The following is a 19,200-nucleotide window of genomic DNA, read 5'->3' as shown; positions in this document are numbered from 1 at the left end:
AGTTTCCATTTCTGAGGTATTAACGCCTTCGCCATGTCCAACATAATAGGAATTAATGATTTTCGATATACATTTATAGGTTTAGGAGTATAGTGTAAGAGTAAATGTAGGGGCGTATTGGGTATCTCCACATCAGTGACCACTTTAATAATTTCCCTGACTTTATTCCAAAAACCAGAAAGTATCGGGCATCCCCAGAAGATGTGCGATAAGGTGCCCTGTGCTGTATTACATCTCCAGCAAGCAGGTGACACTGTGCTATAAATTTTTGCTAATCTCACTGGCGTCCTGTACCATTTGCTCAAAATTTTGTAGTTCAGTTCCTGTATTTTACAACATATGGACGACGAATGTATAAGCTTAACCATTTTCTGCCATTCCTCATTTTCTCTGGTACTTTAATCATCAATGAACACAGGCACTGAGTATAAAGCAAGCAATTAAGAGAAACTATTTATGGTAGTACTGACTTGTTACAGTAAGACATGTTATCTAAACAGCTGTGTGTTCAATGATGCACTAGGTATTCTGGATTGGACTAATTGTTTAACGTGTTCAATTTGTTTTTGTGAGTGAAAAGTTAACTCAACAAACGAATTTGGAAAAAAAGTTAATATCCCCAGTTTAATGCATAGGATTGAGAAATATTGGGTCTGTTTCACCGCCGCACATAACCAGAGAAATGCTGCAGCTGCTTCTCACAGTTCTCCTCTTCATCACTGTCCCCCAATTCTGAGCTCTCTGCTACAGACTCATCATCCTTCTCTGTCTCACCTGGCTTTCCATCGGCAAGCAGTCCTTCTAGATTCCTCTCTTTATCCATTACCAGGATGGAGTTGAGGTTTATGTTTGGAAGGCTGCTCCATTCCTCTGGGATAGGAGTGAATGATTGTGCTGTCTCCTCTTCACTGGCAGTTGAACTAGTTACGCTGCACTCAGAACTCTCCCTGGAAGATCCCCATGTGTCGTCCGCTTCTTCTTCTGAAACCAGATCGAGTGGCTCAAGGAAACCATTTCGTTCATATCTGACAAATGTTGATTTGGAAGGTCCCTTATCCCACTTCAATGGCATCAGGGACAAAGAATCAATGATAACCGGATTTTGTATTAGCAACAGAGTATGAGGAAAATGATGAGGAAATTCCTATAAAGAAATTAGATTATTAATCCCAGTCTGCATATCATGTCACTGTTACGCTATAGGAAGTGTATTATTATCATCGTCATATATTTATAAAGCAATATATTCCATAGCACTGTACAATAAATGGGTGTATACCTGAACATACAGCTTTACAATACAAGTGGTGAAGTGGGTCCCTACAATCTGTGAATCAGATCAGTATTTCAGTTCAAAATTTAGTACAGGTATGGATCTGTTATCTGGAAACCCCTTATTCAGAAAGCTCCAGATTACAGGAAGGCCATTTCCCATAGACTTAATTTTAAACAATTAAAATTTTTATAAATGATTTCCTTTTTCTCTGCAATAATAAAACAGTATCTTGGAGCTCTGTTTTTTTTGGTTTGTTTTTTAAGTGCTCTTGTTTTTCTGTCTGGGGTTTAAGTGAATGACCTGTAATGAATTTATCTCAACATGAATAAGACTTAATTGAATTGGTTGTTCTGAATTTATAATGAACTCAGGGGAGTCATAAAACTTCCATGTTCACCTTTAAAAGAAAAACTTAGGAAAGTGCCTTTTCTCATTGATTGTATTCCTGCAGTTGTGTGAGACTGGAGAGATGTTAGCCTGGAGAGATTAATTATGTGCGTGTAAAAATCCATGCAAATTACATTACCAAATAGTAAAATCAGTAACTTACCAAGACTTTAGGTTTTTGAGTAGAAACGAGGATCTTGGATATCCATAGCAAAAAGACAATTACGCTGATCACAATCAGAGAGGCGACTGTGGTGGAAAAATACATATCATTATGTAACATAAAACTGATTCAACAACAAGCAAAATTGTGTCATAGTATATACGCAAACAACTTCTAATGTTATGCTAATTGTCAGTCCAGTGTGGCCTGACACTGGATGAGGACAACATGCAGAAAAAAATGGAGTTGGAATAAATGTGGTGTTAATAGAGTGCTCTGTAGAAGAAATCATCTTCTATACTGACCTGTGCAATGCGTTACACATTCCTTAACGTCCAACAGCAGCACACACTGAGATTTCCTCCCTCCCCCTAATTAGGACAGTAGGACCAATAGCTAAGCTTTTAGAAGCCATAAGAACCCTCCCCTTCCCCCCTTCCATCGTGTTTTTTCTGTCCTACCTGGGACAGTGGGATACTTTTTTCTTTTCTTTTGCAGAAGGGCTCGGTAGTGAGCCCTGGGACGTTCCAGGGAGCCAGCTTCGGGTGGTGGTCCTTGGGGAGGGTAGAGGACGGAGCTCCTGGCCCTCCGCATTAGCTGACCGCATGGATAATGGATAGGCGCGCAGCCACGGACCGGCTTTCAGGAGGCGCACAGCGATGACGTCATCGCACAGTGAGGAAGCGGCTGGGTTTAAAAAGGGCAGCGTGTGTTGCATTAGGGGCCCATTATGTGCTGCAAATACAAGCGGTCAGGCTACAAACAAGGGCTGTGTTACCTGGAGAAGCAATTAAGGTATTGCTGGTCTTCCTATTGCCCAATATGTGTCCCAATATTACAGATTACAAATATTGTTTTTTTCATTACTCTCTCTACAGATGTCCAGTCTGGAAATTAGGGGGAAAAAGCGGTCTAAAACCAGACATTTGGTCTGCAGTCAATGTGATGTTCCGCTCCCAGATAACTATGAGAGAGGTCGCTGTGAAGCCTGTCTGGCAAAAGCGAATGAAAATGCTCAATCTGCTGAAACTGCAATGAGTTGGTTTAAAGACTTTATTCAACAGTCTTTTTCAGAAATAAGGAGTTCTTTATCTCAGAACATAATTAATCCTGCTGACAAGTCACCTATATCTGTAGATGAACAGGATTACACGGTTATTGATGAGGTGAATTCTTCATCAGAGGATGAAGTAGACATGGCAGTATTCCAATCTGAATCAATATCAAAATTGATAAAAGCAGTTAAAGGTGCAATGGAAGATCAGGAGGGGAAAAGTTCAGAACCAGAACAGGAGAAAGGATGGTCTAGGAAAATGCCTAGAGCTTTCCCCGTACATCCAGTGATAAAAGATCTAATGGAGTTTGAGTGGAAAAATCCAGACAGGCCACCAGTAATTAACAAACGCTTTAAGACTCTTTTTCCTATATCAGAAGAGTCCAAAAAATGGGAGGATCCTCCCAAAGTGGATATGGCTGTGAGCCGACTTTCAAAGAGAACCACAATTCCGGTGGAAGATGGTTCAGGCCTAAAAGATGTGATGGACAGAAAGGCGGAGACATCCTTAAAAAGAATTTATATGACTTCTGCTGCTCAGTGTAAGCCAATGATTGCGGCCGCTGAGGTGTCAAGGGCCTTGAGAAACTGGTTAGTTCAGTTGGAAGAAGATATTCATAACAAAATTCCGAGGGAGGATTTGGTCAAAAGTTTGAAGACAGTGAAACTGGCATCTGAGTTTCTCTGTGACTCTTCTATTGAGTCACTTAAACTTGCTTCAAAGAATTTAGCACTCTCTACTACAGCTAGAAGGGCAATCTGGTTAAAGGAAAACTATACCCCCCAAACAATGTAGGTCTCTATTAAAAGATACTGAGTAAAACAGCTCATGTGTAAAACCCTGCTTCATGTAAATGAACCATTATCATAATAATATACTTTTTTAGTAGTATGTGCCATTGGGTAATCATAAATAGAAAATTGCCATTTTAAAAAATAAGGGCCGCCCCCTGAGATCGTAAGATTCACTGTGTACACATACAAACCACATGTAAGGTCACATGAGCCAATTAACAGACAGAGTTCTGCCTTTTGCTTCCTCACTTCTTCCTGTTACAGTTAGTGTTGTAGTATTTCTGGTCAGGTGATCTCTGAGGCAGCCCAGATAGAGTCACGAAATGGTGGTTCAAGGCAAGAGATGTAAAAGGGCAATATTTATGTAAATATATATTCCAGTTTGGTAAGATTCTTTAATATGTCATTCAATTTGATATAAACTAACTGTTGCTTAAGTATTCATTTTGGGGGTATAGTTTTCCTTTAAAGCCGTGGAGAGCGGATTCAACCTCAAAAATGAATCTTTGTAATATGGACTTTGAACCAGGTCAATTATTTGGATCCAAACTTGATTCATTAATGGAAAAGCTATCAGATGATAAAGGGAAATCACTTCCACAAGATAGACAAAGGAACTGGAGAGGATCCTTTTTTCGTAGACAAAAGAGATCTCCGCCAAGGAAAAGACAGGATAGATTCTATGAAAAAGAAAAAGAGAGAGCACATCCCTTTCGAGGGCAAGGATCTACAAGAACCTCTAGAGGAAGAGGAAAACCTCAATTTGGCAGACAGAAAGAATTCTGACGCCAGAAGTTTGGAGGTTGGGGGAAGGCTTTCGCTATTCTACCCTCAGTGGGAAAAAACTGTGACAGATTCCTGGGTTCTACAACTAATAAGAGAAGGCTACAGAATAGAGTTTCATCAAGAACCACCTCCTCGATTTCTAACCACCCCAGAGGGTTCTTCTCTCCAAAGGCAACTGTTCTTAGAAGAATCTATCCAGAATTATCTTCAGATGAAGGTCTTAGAAGAAGTTCCAGATTGCGAAAAGGGCCAGGGAAACTACTCCATCGTTTTTTTGGTCCAAAAGCCAAATGGAACTTTTCGCATGATAATCGATTTGAGAATGGTGAATCGATTTATAAAGAAAAAGCATTTCAGGATGGAAACAATAAGGTCTGTTATTCAGATTCTAGAAAAAGGAGATTATCTGGCGACAATAGATTTAAAGGATGCCTATTTACATCTACCCATCTTTCATCATCACAGAAAATTTCTGAGGATAGCAGTGATTATTCAAAAGAAGATACACCATTTCCAGTTCAAGGCACTACCCTTTGGAATAACTTCTGCACCACGAGTCTTCACCAAGGTGGTGGTAGCTGTGGTAGCAGTGCTAAGAAGAGAAGGAATACACATAGTCCCTTATCTGGACGATTGGTTATTGAAAGCAGTCTCAGCCTCTCTTCTAGAAAGACAGATTCAGAGAACCCTGGAGATCCTGGGAAATCTTGGTTGGATAGTCAACAAAGAAAAATCTTCCCTCTTCCCAGCCAGACAGAAACAGTTTCTGGGGAACAGACTGGATACAGTCAAGATGAGGATTTTTCTGACTCAGGAGAGAGTGCTGTCTCTTCAAAACCAGATTATAGCTCTGGAGAATTCTGGGGCGATATCTCTTCGTCAGAGGATGAAAATTTTGGGCCTCATGTCAGCCTCTATAGAATCGGTACAATGGGCAAAACTGCATATGAGGCCACTACAGCAAGAACTGCTCTCCAGATGGGACAGAGACATAGAGTCACTGGACAAAAAGTTCTTCATATCTGCAGAAACAAAAAAGTCACTAAGCTGGTGGCTGCAAGAAGGAAGACTTACACAAGGGAAAAACATAGAAGAGCCAGAGTGGATTGTTGTGACAACAGACGCTTCTCTCAGTGGTTGGGGAGCTCATATGAAGGGCCTATCTGCCCAAGGAGTTTGGGGTCCTATAGAAAAGTCCCTTTCCTCAAACTTCAGGGAGTTGAAAGCAGTTTTTCTAGCTCTAAAGTCTTTCCAGAGGCATCTAACAGGCCAGGCGGTAAAGGTTCAGTCCGACAATACGGTGGTGGTAACCTACTTGAACAGACAAGGAGGCACAAGATCCAGAGTACTCCTAAAGGAGACCATGAATATTCTTCAGTGGGCAGAAGAACATCTTCTAGCTCTGATGGCAGTACATATTCGAGGTCAGGACAACAAACTAGCAGACCACCTGAGCAGAGTTGCGTTGGATCCAGGAGAATGGTCTCTGAGTCAGAGGATTTTTCAGAAAATTATCAGAAGATGGGGAAAACCAGTGGTAGACCTGATGGCAACAAAAGAAAACTCCAAGCTGCCCAGGTTTTGCTCCCTTTACAGGAAGGATCAGCCTTGGGTCCTGGATTCGCTATCAGTCAAGTGGGACTTCAGTCTGGCGTATATCTTTCCCCCTATTCCTCTCATAGGGAGGGTTCTAAAGAAGATTCGCATAGACCAGACTTCAGTGATTGCGATCATACCATTCTGGCCGAGAAGGAGCTGGTTCTCACTCCTAATGAGAATGAGTCGGGGGGAATATTGGATCCTTCCCTGCAACAGAGGTCTATTGTTCCAGAAGAAGGTGTTTCACACAGACCCTCAACGTCTGAACCTGACAGCATGGAGGTTGATAGGCCCCTATTAGAAAATCGGGGTCTTTCTGAAAAAGTAATCAGTACCTTAATGAGTGCAAGGAAAGAATCCACCTCCAAAGTTTACTCCAGAATTATAAAGGTCTTCAAGAACTGGTGTAGCCTAGAGAATGTTGAATTGTCTTCAGTCTCGGTAAACAACGTTTTAGACTTTCTTCAGAATGGCTTAGATAAAAATCTAAGACCTAATACACTTAAAGTACACATATCGGCAATTTCAGCTTTTCTGGGGACAAGGTTTGCTGAAGAACCTCTTATTAGAAGATTTATAAGAGCATCCTTCAAATTAAGACCAACTGTTCTGGAGCCGTGTCCACAGTGGGATCTTAATATTGTATTAGAAAAACTCTGTGACGCTCCCTTTGAACCTATGGAGAGTACAGATATTAAACATCTTTCTTTTAAATCACTATTTCTAACGGCCATCACCTCTGCAAAGAGAGTAAGCGACCTTCAGGCATTATCAGTCAGAGAGCCTTATATAAGATTCTTTCAAGAACAGGTGGTACTTAGGACGGTACCCTTTTTTAGACCCAAGGTGGCTTCTTGGGCTAATATTAATCAGGAGATCTGTCTTCCTGCATTTTTTCCTCAACCAAAAACTCCAGAAGAGAAGAGACTTCATCTGTTGGACGTGACAAGGGTTCTAAAAGAATATATCAAAAGAACAGAGTCATTCAGGAAATCTGAGAAGCTCTTCATTTCCTTTGGGAAAAACAAAGGACAAGGGGCTTCAAAGTTAACATTAGCCAGATGGATAAAAGACACCATACAGACATGTTATGTTGCTGATAACAAATCTCCACCAATATTTGTAAAAGCACACTCTACTAGAGCGACAGCAGCATCTTGGGCAGAGAAGTTTCTAGTACCGCTGGACCAGATCTGCAGAGCAGCCTCGTGGGCAAGTCCACATACTTTTGCTAGTCATTATAGACTGGACATCAATGCTTCCCAGGATGCGGCCTTTGGAAGGTCTATTCTTCAATCAATGGTGAAAGAATCTGGAATCTAATCCCTCCCTTTATTGTTACTTGCTATGTCTCAGTGTGTGCTGCTGTTGGACGTTAAGGAAAGTTGAAATTTACTTACCGTAATTTCCTTTTCCTTTTAGTCCAAACAGCAGCACAAGTAAACCCACCCTATTGAAAAATTTGGCATTCGGTGTTGTTGTATTACTTGCAAAGACACGATGGAAGGGGGGAAGGGGAGGGTTCTTATGGCTTCTAAAAGCTTAGCTATTGGTCCTACTGTCCTAATTAGGGGGAGGGAGGAAATCTCAGTGTGTGCTGCTGTTTGGACTAAAAGGAAAAGGAAATTACGGTAAGTAAATTTCAACTTTATCTAGCATGATAATTCCCAGCATTTCTCTCCTATGCACTTTACATTCCAAGTCTGCTACTAATTGCCTCCAGCCAGGGGCATAACTACAGAGGAAGCAGAACCTGCCACTGCAGGGGGGGGGGGGCATGAGGCAATTTCAATAAATATTTGTAAAACAGGTCAACCTCTAGACATTTTGGGGGCCTAAAAAATAATTTGCTGTGGGGCCCAGTAATATCTACACCACTGCTTCCAGCCTACTGAACCCCAGGGGCACATAAAAACTTACTGTGTTACACTCATTGCTTTTTTCTATAATACCACCCCTGCTCACTGTTAAAATACCTCTCAGTATTACCTTTAACTGCAAAGGTTTGTCTGTGCAAGTCCCTACTGATGAAGCACTTTGTTGCACTGTTTTCAGGGTAATAGTAAAAGTCTGCAGTGGCACAGTACTCTGCATCTGGTAGTAAATCTTTGCAGTCCATACAGTGCGATTCATTAGTCAGCTTTATAAGCTCCTGAAAAGAGACAATGGCATGGCTTAGAAAAGTAGACTACACCTACAGTCATATGAAAAAGTCTTTGGAGTTTTGTTTATAATTGGCTGAGCTTTCAACGTAGCAACTTCATTTTAATATATAACATGCCTTATGGAAACAGTAGTATATCAGCAGTGACATAAAATTTATTGGAATTGCAGAAAAAAATGCAATAAGCATCATAACAAAATTAGACAGGTGCATACATTTGGGCCCCCCAACAGAGATATTAGATCAATACCAATGTAACAGCCTTTAGACGCCTCCTATAGCCTTTGATGAGTGTCTGGATTCTGGATGGCGGTATTTTTGACCATTCATCCATACAAAATCTCTCAAGTTCGGTTACATTTGATGGCTGCCGAGCATGGACAGACTGCTTCAAATCATCCCATAGATTTCTGATGATATTCAAATCGGGGGACTATGACGGCCATTCCAGAATATTGTACTTCTCCCTCTGCATAAATGCCTTTGTAGATTTCGAAGTGTGTTTAGGGTCATTGTCTTGTTGGAATATCCAACCCCTGCATAACTTCAACTTTGTGAACGATACTTGAACATTATCCTAAAATATTATCCTTTGTTGATATTGGGTTGAATTCATCCGACCCTCGACTTTAACAAGGGCCCCAGTCCCTGAACTAGCCACACAGCCCCACAGGATGATGGAACCTCCACAAAATTTGACAGTAGGTAACAGGTGTTCTTCTTCTGCCATGCGAAGCCCTTTTTGTTATGACTAAATAACGAAATTTTTGTCTCATCAGTCCAAAGCACTTTGTTCCACAATGACTGTGGATTGTCTAAATGAGCTCAATTTAGGGTTTTCTTTATTTCTTCCCTCTGCACATGAAGATGGTAGGCTTCCATCAGAGATGATCTGAACTCTTTGGTACAATTTTCACTATACTACTAAATGTTAGTGATCATTTATTTTTTGCTTGATAAGCTGGAAATAGTATATTATTACAAGGTCATGTAAGGCATCTCTTTATTCTTCAAGTGCCCATGAACTAGCAATTAAGACTTTGGGATTGTCTTCAAAGAGTTAAGTCTATCTCTACAGATGGCTCTAAAATATGTAAAGCGTTTAAAGTTTGCCAGCTGTCAGTTACAAATGGGTATGGATATTACTCAGTTGAGGGTAATAAGGAAGGTAAATGGCACGTCATATTAAGTCTAATAAACAATTTATGGGTCTTACATTGCAATAGGTATGCTTCCCGGTAGTAACAGTAAGAATGAGGTCCTGCAATTTTCTCTTAATACTTTGTATGGGCTGTGGGGGGCTATTCGGTGTAATTCCTGGGGCAAGAGGAAGGGACACGCACATATGTAACTTCCCATCTTCAAGAGACACATTTAACAGCGGGGGACCAGGGATCACTACAGGGGAGAGAAAGAGCGGTAAAAAGTTAGTACCGTATAATCATTGGGGAAACAAAAGTGAGCATTGTTAGTTTCACATTGTGCCTCCTACCCCTGTTGTCTGTTTCTAAAAGGAAAACAATATAACCCAAGGCTTCCTACTACCAAATTAAAGCAACTTCCAATACTTATTCTTATACTTATCTTTGTAAATATTGCCGACACTCCTAATTCCTTTAGCACTTATCTCTAACCCCAACATGTTGTTTACCAACCCATTGGATGTTGTTCCCAGTGGCCTCAAAGCAGGTGCTTATTTTTCAATAAGCAGGTTTTGGTTGCATAAAAACCACATGCCAAACAGAGCCTCCTATAGGCTGTCAGGCCACATAGGGGCTACCAAATAGCCAATCACAGCCCTTATTTTGCACCACCCAGGAACTATTTTCATGCTGGCATTGCTTCCCAACTCTTTTGACATTTGAATGTGGCTCGCAGTTAAGAACGATTGGAGACCCCTGCCTCGGAGTGTCCCTGTGCCCTGTTTATCATTGTCAGTAAGTCAATCATATGTAAGAGTCCAGGGCAGAATCCTTCTGTATTAAAAAACTATTCAAACTTAAGTGTGTAAAAATGCAACGTCCAGCTTTCCATATTTAATATAGGAGTCCCTATATGTCTCTGTTATATACAAGAATATCCATTATTTAAAATGTAGCTTTCTTACCATCTTTGTAAGGTTGAAGTGTCGGTGTAGTGCAGGTGAGTCGCATGGAACCAGGGGGACATTGCACCTTTGCCTGGTAAGTATTGTAAATATCAAGCGTTTGCCAGGAGAGGTTAACTTTGCAGGAACCATCTTTACAAACTGGTACCTCAGATATGGAATTCCAATTGAAACTTGCAAGGCAATAACAGAAATATTTATATATAAAACGTCAAGTCTAATAATATATGGTTTTAGCTTCACAGGGTTTCTGCTGATGCTACAGCAGCACCACGACAATAAAGATCTCAAACACTGCCCCCCACACAATTAGCTTACACCAGACCTAGTATAAAGAATGGTTGTGTTGATTTAGATAATTATCGGCACAATGAGCTGGATAGGATGGAGAAACTATGTGGGGTAAAATGTGCTAAATAGATAAGGTAGACATGGTTAGGTAGGAAAATGAGAATGTGTTGGATAGAATTATTCTAGTTATGTGATGGAATCATAAAGAGTGGGATCACTTGATTAGATTTAGAGAGAACAGGGTAAAATCATGGGTTTAACTACAGAGGAAGCAGACACTGCAGTTGCAGGGGGCAGGATTGTAGTAATTAATTGATCAGGTTCTATAAATCTTTGTAGAACAGGTCAACTTGCCAATTCTTTGGAGGCCTAAACTGAATTTGTGTGGGGCCCAGTAACATCTAGTTACACAACTGGGTAAATGTATTGGATTAGAACTATCACACTGTGTAAAACAGAATGTGTAGAATGAATTGGATAGAATTGCTAGATTCTTCTAGTCATACCAGTTATGATAAGCATATACAGTGATTTTATGTGCACTGGACCACAAAATTTCCCAATTTTGCACATTCTGTCTAAAAAGACAATTTTGTACTTTTCATTCCCACCCATTGCTCTTCTCTTGCAGCCTATGCCAAGCTCTAGTTATGCATTTTGCATCTATACATACCCCTAATACCCCTTCTCTTATGCAGTACATTGAAAGGAATCTCACCCGTTATACAGTTGAATATCACAGTCTGATTCTTCCATCTGCCATTCCAAAGTGGTGTGGAAATTAACAGATGTCAGATTACAGCCTGTAGAGAAAAAGAACAGCAGGTACAGCTTGATTGACAGTGGGTTGTGCTAAAATACTAACTTACTAATTGTTTGTTATTAGCAAATATAGGCAAGCAGTCCATTTGCTCAAACTTTGTCTATGGGTTCATGTCTAAATAAAAGATCTAACCCTTTACTCTAAACCTTTCACCGCAAATGCAACTGGATTACAGCTGGGTCAGGGGATCAAACTGATAAACATCTCTAGCCACAAATACATAATCCTTATACAGTGGCATAACTATATCACAGCATATCTGGTGTATTGTGTTCCCCCGCCCTTCTCTTTCACGAGCGGGCACATTTGATGTGTGTTTGAGATGCAAGTGTGAGTGCACCTGGAGGGAACCACCAACTCCACGTTGGTGGTTCCCTCCAGGTGCACTCACACTTGCATCTCAAACACACATCAAATGTATAAAAAAAAGCCCTGTGTGTAAGAGCCCTTATAGAGAGCAGCTGAAGTGCAGGGAGTGCATTCAATATATATATATATATATATATATATATATATTTATATATATATATATATATATATATATATTTATATACACATACATTTCTTTTTCCTCTTCAGGTTCAGCTGGTTTATCATACAGACATGATTGTTTTTGGGGATTTTGTGTTTTTATATTCTCCACTGCTTTAGTATATGCAATGGCTAATAATATGGTCACGTGGTAGTGATTTTCTAAGTAATTGACATAATTATCCTTCTCCAAGTCAGTTTGGGGTACACAGGGACAATGGAGTAAAGCTAGTACCATAGGAGGCAGGACACAACACTAAAGAAAAACTGGCTCCTTCTCCACTGGCTATACCCCCAGCAGGTGGAGCCTAACTCAGTTTTAGTTGTGTCTTCGGGAGGTTAGGATGTGTGTTTGTTTCTAGCCAGTTTATCTGACACCAGAGGGTTTGTTCTAGACCTTTACACTCTTTAAAGAGCGGAATTTACGGTTTAAAAACCGGAGATTCTGCTCTTAAAGTACCAGGAGCGGCATTTTTGCCGCCCCTGGTATCTAGTGGGGCGCTGCCATCTGAGACGACAGCCTCAACTCGCCTCATTCGTGAAGCGCCCCTGCTTAGTGGTAGCAGCTGTCAGACCTGAGCTTCAGTCCAGTACTAGAAACGTCTGGCACTAAGCAGGAGGGAAGGCTAAACTTACAGTGCAGTGCATTGCGTGACTGTGCGCGTATGCAGAGTGCTGGCAGGCATTTTCCGCACACCACCGCTCTAATCTCAGCTTTTGAGGAATCTAGCGCCTGTGCTCCAGAAAGCTGAGGAGTTTTTCTCACCACACAGGGACAAGAGGGTATTGCATTATAGTCTATAGGACTAGGTGACTCCCTCTCCCTACTGCTACTTCACAGGTCAGTGACAGGTCAAGGGTCCAGTAGGCATATATTTTACTGTGTCCATTCTTCTGGCACAAAAATCATATCCTCCACTACGTCTTAAGGACAGTATGACAGCTTCTTTTCTAGGGCTGCACACTCTGCTACAATAAATTCCTGGCTTGTGCCAAATCCAGCAAACGTTTGCCAGCAGGGCATATTTCGATAAGAGTGGGTCAAGCCAGAGAGACGGTTCCAAATTCACGTCGTTTCCTAAAGCTATATACATTCCTGGCCGAGATTACAGAAAAGTTTTTTGCAGCATCCGGAGTTTTGTCCCTTTTGCCCCATTATAGCTATGGCATGGGTTAGTCGAGCTATCCAGTCCTAGTCGGACTTCTTACTCAAAAGCCATTCTTGCAGGGGCACTTTGTCATGAGCTCTCCCAATGGACCTCTCAGATAAGGGAAGCAAATTACTTTATCAGTAGATCATCTGCACTCGCAGTGCGGCCCACATATTACTTTGGATGAAACTATGGTCAGCAGACCTTTCCTCAAAAAAAAAAATCCCTTCAAGGGGAAGCTCCTCTTTGGACCGGACCTGGACGAGATCATTATCCAGGCTACAGGAGATAAAAGTGCCTTACTACCTCAACCAAACACTCTTCCATTCGTAGGGGTAAGTTCTTTCGTGGCTCCCAAGCCAAGAACTCAAGGTCATCTCCACCAAGACAGCCTTTCATATCCAGAGGTAATTTGGTACCAAGCAAAGACCTTCCTGGCAGAACTGAAGGCACACCCCAAAGACTGAGGACTAGACTACCTCAGCATGTCTTCCACCACCGCCAGGGGTGATACCAATAGGGGGGAGACTATGTCAATTTGCCAATGCGTGGCTCACAAACATTCAAGACTCCTGGATTCACAAAGTTATCTCTTAAGGTTATCACATAGAGTTCTCATCACTTATCGCTTCTTTATGTCCAGGCTCCCTCAGAAGCCATTCAGACACACAACATTCCAGGAAGTCATTTCCAGTCTTATTTTTGCAGAGGTAATCACACCTAAACCTCACAGGGAATGCTTCAGGGGTTACTACTCAAATCTTTTACCAAAAAGTACCCAAAAAGGACGGATCAGTCCGCCCCATATTGGATCTCAATTTGCTAAACAAATTTTTTCCGTCCAAGAAAATTGGAAATGGAGTTCCTCCGATCAGTCATAGCGGCAATGTCACCGGGCGATTTCCTTATTTCCCTCGACATAAAGAATGCGTACCTTCATGTACCTATTTTCCCACCGCATCAGAAATTCTTGAGATTTGCCTTCCAAAATCACTATCAATTCCCAAGTCTGCCCTTCGGTTTAACATCTGCTCTGTGGGTTTTCACCAAGATAATTGCTGCAGCCACATCAGCAATCCACAATGCAGTGTTTTTTTCCATCACACCGTATTTAGACGATCTACTGATCAAGGCGCATCCTTCCAGGAGGCCCAAAGGTCCCTCCGGGTGACAATGAACAAACTACAGGAACTTGGCTGGGTCCTGAACCTGAACAAGTCTTCTCTGATTCCCAATCAATTTCAAGATAATCCTCGGTTTGCAGTCCAATACTCAAACAAAGAGGGTCTCTTTTCGAGAGAAGGTTCTTCACCTCCAAGCATAGTGAAATCGTGATTGCAGAAACCGGTACACACAGCCAGGTTCTGCATGAAGGTATTAAGAGTAATGGTCTCCACCATAGAGGCAGTACCATTTGCACAATTCTATCTCAGGGAGCTCCAGTAGAACATACTCACCATCTGGAGATGAAAATCTCTACTCCAAGAGATTCATCTACTCACCAGAGGGAGACACTTAGGGGAACCCTGCTGGTGCATTCTGTCAACTGATGCAAGTCTCTTCGGATCGGGAGCAGTCCTCGAGGGTCAGAAATCAGAAGAAAGGAAGCTACAGATCAACCTACTTGAGATACGGGCAATCTGACTAGGTCTCATACATTGGCAGCAGGACTTGGTAGGTCAGGCTGTGAAGATACAGTCAGACAACTCCATAGCGGTGGCCTACATCAACCATCAAGGAGGAACAAGAAGCAGAGGAGCACTAAACAAAATAAAGCTCATCTTCAAATGGGCCGAAACTCACCAAGCCATTCAGTCAGCCATCTACATACCAGGAATTCTGAACTGGGAAGCAGACTTTCTAAGCAGACAGTCACTGGATCCGGACGAGTGGATGCTAAAAGACGAAATCTTTCACAAAATAATACAAAGGTGGGGTTTGCCGGAAGTGGACCTCATGGCGACCCGGCACCACTTGAAAGGTGTCAGCCTTCCTGGCCAGATACAGGGATCCCCTGGCCTAGATGCGGACGCTCTGACAGCTCCCTGGTGATTTTGTCTGGCCTACACTTTCCCAACTCTGTCTCTCCTTACCAGGATCATCAAAAAGATGCAATGAGAACAGACCACTCTCATTTTAATAGCGCCAAAGTGGCCACAGAGATCCAAGTTCACAAACAAGTTCAACTTGTAGAAGAACCCTGGACTGTTTCTTCTAGCAATTAATTGTTCCACATTACACATGTTCTGAACCGATTTTTCCCAGTCAGCATATTGGGGTGGGAGCTGAGATTTCCACTGTTGTGCTATTAGTCTACGTGCTTGGAATAATATTTTTTGGGCAGGAAGGGTCATCTGGTTAGGTGGGTCCATACCCAACAGGCCCGGACTGGCAATGTAACTTTTCGGGCAAATGCCAGAGGGGCCGCACTATATTTTGTTTAATTGGGCCGCGGCAATACTAATTTAGAACTTACTTTTCACCGCATCTGGCGGGCTCTAGGACCCCGCTCCTCAGTCCTAGCTTCAACTGTGGCCCCAACCCTCCCACTCGTCTCTGCTCTCTGCTGCTGTCGCTGCCGTGCACGAGTGGTGTGGAAGCCGAATACACAGGGCCTCTCAGTCTCCTGTCTCCTGCATCAGCTCAGTAAGTACAGTCAGGCTGCAGCACACACTACTGTAGAGCAGCAGACAGCAGGTCCACGTCTGCCCAGTATTTACTGAGGCTGTGGACAGGTGTGGATTATATTGTGTATGCTGACTGCTGGTCTGCCTGTGCTGAGCCTGAAGCCCTGAATGTAATGCTCCCTGCCACAGTAAGATGCAATTATCCATTTTTTAAAATACAATTGAAAAAAAAAAAATAGGAGCAAAAGGAGGAGAGGCTGATCGAATAAAAAATAAAGGGCCAAACTAAATAGGAGTGAAGATGGGGAAGCAGAATAAGGAATGAAGGAGAGAAAGCTGGAATAAAGAAAAGCTAAATGCTGAAGGGTGTGAAGAGTTATGAGTGAGAATTTAAAAAAAATAAAGCAGAAAGGATCCATCCTCTTTCCTTTTCTTTCTGTAATTCTTGCGACAGTGGGCTGTCAAGAGTATGAAATAGTTGGTGGCCACTATGTGCCATGAAGTGCTGGGGCTAATGGAACAAGGAAGAGATAGATACAGTACAAAGGCAGGGTTACAGCAACAGTTAGCAGGACAGAGACAGGCACTGGAGTCCCTGTGTGGTATGCCAGTTGGCAACTCTAGAACTGCTGCAGGGAACTCTGAGTATCTGTGTATAAGGGATAATGTACCCCATATTGTACTTGATAAGGATATTAGAAGTCACTGACCAAATAAAGGCACAAGGCTGCAGGCTGAGTTATACAGGGAACTCTGAGTATCACTCATGTATTATAAGGGATAATGTACCCCCTACTGTAAATGATAAGCAAACATAAATTTAAATGCTCATTGGTATGTATCTTATAGGATGCATTATTAGTTCTCCTTTAGCGCAAGCCCAGAAATTAAAATGTACTCCTTTTGCATTTGTTTATGACTTATAATATAAAAAAAAAAAAAAATATATATATATATATATATATATATATATATATATATATATATATATATATATATATATATATATATATAATCGTATGTAAATAAAAGACCAGAATGCATTTCTATGTGGGCTGCTTTGATTTTTTTTGCCAGGGCTGCTTTTTACTCCCAGTCCGGCCCTGATACCCAAGATATACCATTTGGGGTCAAGAGTGCGTTCAAAGCCTAGAAGTTTAGTAATTCGCTCTTGTATTGTGGCCCAATACCCTTTGAGTTCTGGACAGGACCAAAACATATGCATTAGAGATCCTTACATCTCAAACAGGTTGCTGGGACATCAGGGTTGATTTTGTGCAGCCTAGATCTTGTGTAGTAGGCCCTGTGTATCAAACATAATTGCAATATTCTATACTTATATATGGGGGAGATATTCAATGGGGTCAGTGACATCTGGGCCCACTGGTCCTCTGGCCAATGGTATCCTTACCTAATATTATAGAATTCTACAGGAAGGTCTCTAAATGGAGCTGTCCTCAGGCTCCCTCATGTCGCAAATATCAGCGTTATCAGTGTTTTTCTAGAAACGCCTTGCACTACTACCAGATGTCGAGACCTTCAGGCAAGGGGTAGCTCACGTAGCTCCCCACATACACGCACCAGTTTCTCCATTGGACCTCACATTAGTGCTACTCGCATTACAAAAGACACCTTTTGAGCTCTTAGATTCAGTGTCTCTTCAATGGCTCACCTTGAAAACAGTTTTCCTCCTGGCAATTGCCTCAGCGAGGTGCGTTTCATAACTCAGCGCGCTATCATGCTAATTGCCATACCTGTTTTTTTACCACGACAGAGTAGTTCTTTGCATAGTTCCTTCCTTCTTGTCGAAGGTGGTCTCAGACTTTCACCTAAATCAGGAAATAACTGTTCCGACATTCTGTCCTGCACCCGCAAACCAGAAAGAGGCAGCAATGCACACCTTGGATCCAGTTCGGGCCTTCAAATTCTACCTGCACAGAGTTCAAGACATCCGTAAGATGGATTCGTTACTGATCCTTCCCTCAGGGCCACATCAGCGTGTGCTGTGCAAAGCAGATGCGTGGACCTCTGTCCACTAATTTTTCAAATTTTACCACTTCAACACCTTTCTGTGTCGGACTCTCGCTTTGGCAGAAAGTAGCTTCAAGCCACGGTGGTGCCTTCCACATAGGCCTCATTCTCCGACCCGATATTCTAGGGGACAGTTTGGTATGTCCCCATTGTCCCAGTGTCCCCCAAGCGGACTTGGAGAAAAGGAGATTTAAGTTATTACTTTCCCTTGGTACAAACTGAGTTAGGCTCCGCCTGCTGGGGGTATAGCCAGTGGAGGAGGAGACAGTTTTTCTTTAGTGTTGTGTCCTGTCTCATAGTGGTACTAGCTGTACCCCATTGTCACTGTGTCCCCCAAGTGACTGAAGAGAAAGAGATTTAATGGTGAGTACACAAAATCTCCTTTTTTATAACGTTAAAAGGAGAACTAAAGCCAAAATATTGACATGGCTAAGTATGCTGCATTTTTATACTCTTTTACTGTAGCAGCAGAAAGCATGAGAAACAGAAAAGCAGAAAATGAGGTTTGCCTGTAATAGAAGCTGATGATACAGGGATCATTGTTCAATTTTAATACAGAATACACTGATGTTTCTAGTGCCATGTATTGTGAATCTGAGTTCATTACTAATCAGCCCAGTATTGTCGCATATTATATATACAGTACACTTGTAGTCAGTCCTAAGCTCATGTGATTGACAGCAGCCCAGAGGATGTGCTGTGAAGATGATGAGGAGCTATTGGTGCAACTTATGATGTACAGCTCATCATTGGCAAAGGGCTGGGGTGCATTGGGCTAGAAAGGGAGCCTAAAACATGTAGCATTTTTAGCCTACTTCATTGTTAAATTTCAGTTCTTCTTTAAGGCAGATTGCCATGCATTGTTCTAATGCCTATCTTAAAGTGGCCAAATTGTCAGATATTGTATAATTTGGTCATGGGTCCACTTTTTCAGTCGATGGTGTTAAGAAGTAGGAGCAGAAATGGAATTGAATTGCTTAGTTTCCTTCTGGATATAGTGATGCCACACATATGAGCAGATCTGCTCTGGTGTAAGGCAAAGATTTGCAATAGAGAGAGAGATATATTATATTGGTCCTATAAGCAGAAGAGTAGCACTTACTAATTAGCGCATCTAAATGTGCATTTTCCTGCCCGCGATCAAACTTGTGACTTACCCCATGCTTGCTCCTCTTGCAGCAGTATGTATATGCAGACATACAAGAAACCTACAGAGACGTTTCTGCTCATTGTGCCATTTCATAGTTTTTCCATTTCACCTTCCCCTCTATATGAAGAGAGTGACAGAGATAAAACAATGAAGGTTATTATAAAGGGTTATAAAGCCAAAAAACAAAGATTGATTTTTAGGTTCTCCATTTTACTTGCTTTAAAAATTTGTCATCATTGCATCATACTACTGTAATAAAGACTGC

At 41.8% G+C, this 19,200-nt stretch overlaps 1 protein-coding gene across 1 annotated transcript in view; it reads right to left on the bottom strand.

Annotated features, from left to right (window-relative positions):
• Positions 1-440: 440 nt before the first annotated feature.
• Positions 441-19,200, bottom strand: part of LOC108698278 — a 34,589-nt gene continuing 15,829 nt past the window's right edge. The window contains exons 3-9 of the mRNA XM_018229644.2: positions 18,943-19,052; positions 11,341-11,425; positions 10,332-10,504; positions 9,441-9,622; positions 8,050-8,212; positions 1,827-1,912; positions 441-1,144 (exon numbers count right to left, since the gene is read on the bottom strand). Of these exons, the coding sequence (XP_018085133.1) occupies positions 659-1,144; positions 1,827-1,912; positions 8,050-8,212; positions 9,441-9,622; positions 10,332-10,504; positions 11,341-11,425; positions 18,943-19,015 (1,248 nt within the window). The 5' untranslated portion in view covers positions 19,016-19,052 and the 3' untranslated portion in view covers positions 441-658. The remainder of the gene's footprint in view (positions 1,145-1,826; positions 1,913-8,049; positions 8,213-9,440; positions 9,623-10,331; positions 10,505-11,340; positions 11,426-18,942; positions 19,053-19,200) is intronic.

The sequence above is a fragment of the Xenopus laevis genome, chromosome 8L, assembly GCF_017654675.1.
Source record: "Xenopus laevis strain J_2021 chromosome 8L, Xenopus_laevis_v10.1, whole genome shotgun sequence".
NCBI lineage: Eukaryota > Metazoa > Chordata > Amphibia > Anura > Pipidae > Xenopus > Xenopus laevis.
The sequence above is the reverse complement of the archived record's forward strand: the minus strand, read 5'-3'. Positions and strand labels throughout refer to the sequence as shown.